General features: G+C 59.9%; 1 protein-coding gene across 1 annotated transcript; it reads left to right on the top strand.

Annotated features, from left to right (window-relative positions):
• Positions 1 to 3,487: 3,487 nt before the first annotated feature.
• On the top strand, positions 3,488 to 6,989 carry MADCAM1 (mucosal vascular addressin cell adhesion molecule 1). The gene is made up of 5 exons (XM_085315983.1): positions 3,488 to 3,536; positions 4,228 to 4,494; positions 4,612 to 4,926; positions 5,263 to 5,946; positions 6,346 to 6,989. Exons 1-5 carry the CDS (start codon positions 3,488 to 3,490, stop codon positions 6,468 to 6,470), a joined length of 1,440 nt encoding a protein of 479 aa, XP_085172109.1. The 3' UTR covers positions 6,471 to 6,989.
• The last annotated feature ends 688 nt before the right edge of the window (positions 6,990 to 7,677 follow it).

A 7,677-nucleotide genomic window follows, 5' to 3' on the forward strand; every position in this document is an offset into this window, starting at 1 on the left:
TCCCGAAGGGAAAGTTTTGACTTACGTTTCTTAAAAATCAACATTTTCTCTGATCCAAAAGGTTTTCAGTTTCCTAGAAAAGAGTGGTAGTGCCTAGCCTTGCTCCTACTGCCTTGTACTGGCATGCTATTGCTGATGGATTGAGCTCTTTTTTGCTGTTTAGGGGAAGTGGGGGTGGGGAGTTTTGTTCTTGTGCTGCTGGGCTCAAAGCATTGCTTGTGCAAGCGCAGGAGAAAAACGCACCAAGTCTGTTCATGTGGGAGCCCAGGAGGGAGACAAAACGGGAGCAAGGGAGAGCTGGTTTCTCAGCACCATCGGAGCATCTGCACAAGGGACCCCTGGGAGGACGGCGGGGTTGGGCAGTGGAAACGTGGCCGTGAGAAGCGTGCATGGAGCAGGCAGTGGAGGGTGTCCCCATCTGCCCCAGGCAAGCAGGGATGAGACAGGCACGAAGGGTGAGCAGAAGGGAACAGGGATCCTGAGTGGGAGACATGGTGATGTTGCTTGTGTATGGGATGAAGGGAAACTCGAGGCTGGATGGATGGACAGACAAGAGGTCTGCTTCTACTGGTGGCTCTGCCACCAACTTGCTCTGAACTCAAGCAGGTCTCGTCACCTCTCTCTGGCTCTAAAACATGCTAGAGTTGTTAAACTTGGCACTCTTGAAGTGAGGGAGATCTATTTTCCTTAACTGTAACTTCTTCCAAGTCTTCATCACTCACATTGGAGGCCACAGCAGCTCCGAGAAATGCTTATGCACATCTTCAATTACTCATAACTTCAAGTATTCTGCAAATCCCAAATCAGAGGAAGTACATCATTAAGCACAGGAGTTTCGGGTAGTTATTAAACTTTCAATGACCTGTTGGGGAAAGTTTCTTTTTTATATAAAGGCCTCTTACAGGATGCTCCACTTTGATTTGGGTCCTCATTTCAGGGTTGAAGCATCAGGTCTCAGTGGGTTCTGTCGGGTTGGGCTCAGCATGCAGGTACCCAGGGGCTCGTGGAGCCGGCAAGGGCTTCTGGGGCAGAGTAGGTGGCACAGGCTGCACCTTATGCAGTGGAACAGCCTTGGGGGATGCCACAGACCCTGGGCACTTTGCACCCAGGTTTGCAGGTGGGAGAGGCACTAAAGAGAATCTCCATTAGGTGGTCGAAATGACCGACTGGGAGGTTGGTCTCGTTGAGGAGCCTGGAGGAGCACTCTGCGTGAGAGATGGCTGGGGCCACGGGAAAATCCGGGAAGTGCCTATGTTAACACAGGATGGAAGGAACAAAAACCCCAATGCCATTAATCATAGATTTTGGCTGAATGTGCATATTTCGATGGGCTGGCTGTTTACAAAGAACTTCCCTTGCCATCAGAAGGCCTCAAAGAAATGTCAGATCATCAATCATCCAGCCACCTAACAGAATAAGCAACACGCCTAGTACCAGTAGAGGTATCACTGGAGAGTTCCCGTCCGGGAAGCCACGGGGTCTGTGCAGACTTTCCCTTTTCTCTGTGGTGGTGCAGGAAGGCGCGAGAGGCCAGGAGCGCCTCCAGCTCCACAGGAGCTTCCTGCGGCCGCACGCAGCAGGATGGGACCCTGGCACAAGCAGGGCCTGTCCCTTTCCCAGTAGCTGGAGAGGAGCCGGGGAGCGATGCCTGACCCGCTGCGGGACCAAGGACAGGCACGGTGTGCATGCCAGGGCCACAGCGCCAGATGACGCAAAGTGGAAAAAATCTTCCACATGGTAACTGTGACTTTTTCTTTCTGTGCCATAAAGCCAGCCATTGCGGAAACACCCACTTTTTGTTCCCTGTTTTGGGAATACATGCGATCCACAGTCCCGGGGAGCCACATCCAGCTTGGGGCCGAGTGCTTTCTCCTGCCCTCGGGATGCCCCTTTGCAACCTCCCTGTTCGGGAAAGCCAGAGCCCCGGGGCCGGTTGTTCCCGTGTGACCTGGTGCCGCGCAGTGGGGGGGTTTCCAGGCTCTTGGAGCACCAGGACCGGAGATGATGGCAGTCCAGGCAAGCATTGCCTGTGTCACCAGGGCTGGAGACAGCCCCCACTCCGGGCAGTTTTGCCCCTCGTAGTGGGTTTGCTCTTCCCAAGGGTCGCATGTGAGAGCTCTGACTCCAGGCTGGCACTTTCATCGAGCTGCTGCAAAGCTTCGGGGCTGCCGGGCCCGAGGGTGCTGCTCTGACTGCCTTCCTCTGGGTTTTGCCCCAGGGCTGGAGCTGCCCCAGCTCCTGGCCTGCTGCCAGCAAGGGCTGAGCGATGCTGGGTACTGCGTGTCCTGCAGCAGCAGCGTTAGCATCGCTTCTGGGGCTGAGTCAGGCCCCTCTGCTGCTTGGCCGGGTCCTCAGGCGCCCAGCAGGAGAAGGTGCCTGAGGGGGAACCAGCTGGCCTGGGGGCACAAAGGAGCTGGTGGCCAATGTCCCCCGCTCCCCAACAGCTGGAGGATGGCTGGTCACAGCTGGTCACGCGTTCCAGTCCCCGCTCGGGCTGAGGAAAGGGCCAGTTTTCCCTGTAGGGCAAGTTGAGAGGTACCCGACAAGAGGAGCCAGTCTGCAAGTCCTGTGCTGTGCCCAGAGCGTGGGCGAGGCTGGCTGCTGGGAGGCTCTTTGGAAAGCTCTCCTGGACCATGATCCCAAACATCTGGGATGAGCTGGGATGGGATAATGCAGGAGCCCAGCTGGGGAAGGCAACCTGCACTCCCACGTGTGCTGCTCCCTGCCATTGCGCTTAACCTGCTCCACTCTGCAGTGTTCAAATCCCCGGGCTTTGGGGAGATCGGGACTTTCAGAGAGGCGTGCCACTTTCCAGAGGGTGCACTGCCTGCGGAGGAGGCTGCGCAGCCTCTCCCTGCCTCAGTTGGGCCAGGATACAGAGTCCTGTTCCTGCTGCCCTCAGCCCAGCTTGGCTCCAGCAGCACTGAGGTCCTGATCTTTCATAGCATTTGGTTTTACTCCTAATCTTTGGGACATATTCCTGCATTTTGCCTCTCCCAGCTCCTCTGTGGTTTGAACCCGGCTCTCACTGCACCGTGGTGGCCGGGACTGAGCCATCCTTGCTGCCGGAGCAGAGGATTTTGCCTGTATCAGAGGGGTCTTGTCCTGCTGTGCTGTGGGAGTGTGGGGGCCGCACATGAAGTGTCCCAGCACATCAGCTGGGTGCCTTCAGACCCAGGTGTTCTTCCTGGTGCCAGGCAGCTAACACTGCCGGTGCCGGCAGAGCTGGGCATGTGCGAGAGCCAAACTTTGAGCAGAATTAGAAACTCCCTCTGGAAATACCCTGCTGGTCGGGAGGCCCCAGGCAGCCAGCACTCACAGGGGCGGTTCTTGCAGGGCTTTAAGAAGGGCTGAGGATGGGACTGGCGGCCAGACAGAGACTAGCCCCAGCTGTCATCTTTCCAGCCGTGAGGACAGAGGGAAGGAAGGAGGAAGGGAAATCGCCTCTTGCTGCTGCCCTGCGCCGGAGGAGAGGCTGCTGTGGGCGATGGAGACGGTGCTGCTCATCCTCCTTGGCTCCCTCTGGGGCTGCAGTGGTGAGTGTTTGGGGGGCCGACTGCTGGGGGTGTTGCTCATCCTGCTCTGCCCAAGCCCCAGCCCGCAGCATCAGCTCGGCACAGGGCACTTCCCTTCTCCAGGCTCAGGCCACCCTGCACCCTAATCCCTTCCCTTCCCAGCCCTCCTTGTGGAGCATTTACTCAATGAACGGGCTTGACAGGCTTTTTCCCAGGCTTAAACCTTAGTGAAAATGCTGCAAAAGGGGAAGGAAAGCCCTGCACATTAGGCACGCCTCATCTCCTAGACTTTGGATCCATCTGCAGCGAAATCATTAGGCTAATGAATATCAGCCCAGATCTGAAAGGGTCTGTGTCATCTTTCAGCAGAAAGCAGCCAAAAGCTGCTTTTATCCTTGTTTCTTGTGTGCTGCAGGAGGACCTGCTCCTTAAGGCTGCTGGCAGGGCCCCCAGTAGCACTGAACGCCCGTGGGAGAGCACCCACAAAGCACATCCCCGAGCCATTCCTGTGGTCCTGGGAAAGCTCCTCTGGGGCTTGTGCCTGGGGCTATTTGCTCATTAAAAGGCACTTTTATACCTTCCTTGTGCAGACACAGATCTCGGACGCGTTACAGAGCAGTAAGGTGTTGTGCTCAGCCGAGATTTGCACCGGTCGCGTGCCTGGTTGTCTGCTGTGACAAAGCACCGCGGTTTCCTCCTCTCCCTCCGGCAGGGCGCCCGGCGAGCAAGCTGGTGGTGGTGCCGGTGGAGCCGGTGGTGCCGTACGGGGGCTCGGCTCAGCTGAACTGCTCCCTGGCCTGCCCCACGGGCACTGTGCAGTGGCGGGGGCTGGACACCAACCTGGGCAGCGTTGTCTCCTTCCCCGGCCACAGCGTCCTGCATGTGAGCAATGCCATAGTGGCCATGGAGGGCACCAAGATCTGCCAGGGCACCTGCAGAGGGCAAAGCTACCAGCACGCTGTTAACCTCAAGGTCTACTGTAAGTATCCTTGCATTACACGTGTAATGTAAAGCCCTGAACACCCTGAGGCAACCAGCTCGCAGGGGGCCTGCGGTGCCCGAAACCATGGCTTGACGTCGGCCGCTCTCCCCGCAGCACTGCCGGACACGCTGCAGCTGGCGGCGCAGCCGGCAGCCCTGGCGCCGGGGCAGCCCACGGCCCTGCGCTGCACAGCGCGGCGCGTGTACCCGCTGCAGGGGCTGGCGCTCGCCTGGTACCGCGGGGACCGGCTGCTGCCGCAGGCAGACCTCGCAGTCGAGGAGACTGAGGAGGAGCTGTTCGACGTTACAACCACGCTGCAGCTGGCGGGGGACGACGTGGCCACCGGAGCAGAGTTCAGGTGCGAGATGACGCTGACCGTCCGGCGGGAGACCTTCACCCGGGTGGCGGCCGTGGCCGTGAGCGCTGCTGGTGAGTGCCGGGTGGGCGCTGGGCACCAAGCAGGCGCTGGGCACTGAGTGGGCGCCTGATGTGCCGATCTCCCCTCGCCCTGCACTGCCTGAGATCCCTTTTGGCTGGAGCGGGGAGCAGCCTCTGTCTCTGCACCGCGTGGTATCTCTCCCGGGAGGCCTGGACCGTGCAGCACGGGCAGGGGGACGCTGGGTTTGCTCCTCCTCACGCGTCTCCCTGCCCTGGGGCTGGCTGCGTTGTCGGGGAGCGGCGGGGGACGGGGACGGCAGGGGCCCCGTGCTGGCCCCGAGCCGCAGTGCAGCCCTCGCGACCCGCTCGGTGGGTCTGTGCTTGCAGCGGAGACGGAGCAGCCTGCGGCCGCGGCCGCTTCCCCGGAGACCCCCCCAGCCACCCAGGCTACGACGGGCAGCGCCAGCACAGCTGCGTCCGAGGCCCCTGCAGCTCTGGCCCCCGCGCAGAGCACTGCAGCGCACAACGCCGCTACAACCCTGGCCGCGACACCACAGGAGCCTGCTGATGAGGCCACCTCGGGCTGGGTTGCTGCCACGACAAACCCCTCCCCGGAGCGCCCTGCTCCGCCGGACAGTGACGCAGGCGTTCCCGCGCTGCGTCCGGCCGCCAGCGCAGCGCCGGGCTCCGGCACCGCGAGCCCTGCCGCCGGGGGCACAGCCCAAGCGCTGGGACCTGTTGCGGGCGACGCCGAGCACCGCCGGGGCTCCTGCACCGCGGGGCCGGCTGCCGGCACGGTGCCGGGCTGCAGCCTGCGGATCTGGTCGCTGCCGCCCAACGGCCTGCGGGGCCAGGCCCTGCGCATCGAGTGCCGGGCACAGTGCGGCGAGAATGTCACCGTGCGCTGGCTGAGCACGCCGGTCGCCCTGTCGCAGTACCGGGAGGAGGCAGCGGGCAGCAGCTCTGCGCTGAGCCTGGAGCGCGTGGAGCTGCGGCACCAGGGCCGCTACCAGTGCGCGGTGCTCAGCCGCCAGGCCCCGGTGGCCAGCCTGCAGCTGGCCGTGTCCACCGGTGAGTGGCGGACGGCGGTGCCTGAGCTCGGCCCGGGGCTGGGGGATGCGTGCGGGGAGGAGAGCGCCCGGGAGCGCGGGGCTGTGCTGGGAGGGATCCGTGGAGCTGCTCCCCATCGCCTGGCCCGAGCCCGCTGCTGTGCCTGCGCTCGGGGCTTCGCTCCAGACGCGTATCTGCTTTTCCTACTGCCCGCAGCTCCTTCTGACCTACGCTATGAACACCAAGGTCCAGCCCTGCTCACGCACCCCACACGCATGTGCATGCACATCTCTGCAGGGCCAGCAAACGTGCGCTGCAGCAAACTGCGTTAGTGCTGTGGGGAGATGTCGTGCTCAGGCTGGGTATTTGCTGTCACAGGCAGTCTGGCAGCAATTTTAAGTCCCTCTTGTGTCTTTGCAGATACATTCAGCACCAACCCTGACATAGCCGTGGGGACAATGGTCTCGCTTTTGGGACTGATAGTGACTGCAGTCACATCTCATCGCCTGTGGAAACGATTCAAATCACAGTATGATCTGTCCTAAGAGTGAGACCTGCCTGCAGGTGCCCACAGCTCTCCAGATCAGTCCCAAGTGCTGTCCTTTCCGCTGCTGGACCCAACGGGCTCCCAGGGGAGTGGCGCATCCAGCGGTGCCAGGCTGCCTGACTCACAGTGAAGGGCCAGGGTTGCTGCTGGGTGCAGCGTGCTGCTATGAGACTCGAGAACAGAGCAGAAGCGTCTGTGATGATGGACAGGTCGGAGGTGTTCTGGCCCCATCACAGCTCTCAGGCAGGGACACTTCTCAGCGGCTCCGCGAAGGCAGCTGTGCACCTCGCAGGGCAGCCCAGCCCCTCTGGAGGGGCCAGTGGGCTCCATCGCATATGGCCATCCCAACAGCCCGGAGACCGACAGCAAATCCTCTCTGTTCAACAAACGCGTTGGGACACCGCAGCGGTAGGTGCGGTGGGTAAAGTTGCAAATAATCCGGGTGTTGAATATTGAGTGAAGAGGCCAGTCCTGAAGAGCCTGTGGTAAGGGCTGGGGGCAGTTTCTAATAAAGGTTTTTGTGGTTTTTTTTCTTTATTTTTAGTCTGCATCTCAAACAAATTTCCTTCTGGTCCTTTGACTATTGCCTGTCCTCTTTTTGGGCTGTGTCTGTGCAGGGGATTTGGGCATATATTTATGCCCAATCATTTGGCCAAGGAGTGTCTGAGGTCTGAGCACACTAGCCTCACAGAGCATTTGGGATGCATCAGAAAACCATGGGCAGTGCTGAAGTATAAGCCCAGGCCCAGGCCCAGGCCCAGGCACTGACCCAGCAGAGCTGGTGTTCACACCTGGTGCTCCAGGACAGAATAGCCTCCTTGACAAAGCAGAAAACCACACCTGTGCACTCCTCCGCTCTTCATCCCTGTCCCTTTGACAGGGTGGCTATTCTTCTCCAAGCCAGCTTACACAACTTCAGTTTGGAAATCCCAAAGGCTGGGACTTAACTCACCATGTGCGACTTTGAGAAGAGATTTCTCAAAGCAAATGCTACAATTTGTGGCTGGAAAGCTTCAGGTCTAAAAGGTGCTGTAATAGTAGAGTCAGCTAAGCTTTGCGTAGGAAAAGAATTTGGACCAAGAGGAAGAAAGTGGGTGTGGGAATTGCACCCAGATACTTGTGCTAAGTCAAGAGCTGCTCCAGCAAAGGGCATCCTGCCTCCCTCCTCCGGCCAGGAAGGGTGGATCTGCCGATCTGTGTTTACT

The sequence above is a fragment of the Rhea americana genome, unplaced genomic scaffold, assembly GCF_003343005.1.
Source record: "Rhea americana isolate MKP2758 unplaced genomic scaffold, rheAme1 scaffold_446, whole genome shotgun sequence".
NCBI lineage: Eukaryota > Metazoa > Chordata > Aves > Rheiformes > Rheidae > Rhea > Rhea americana.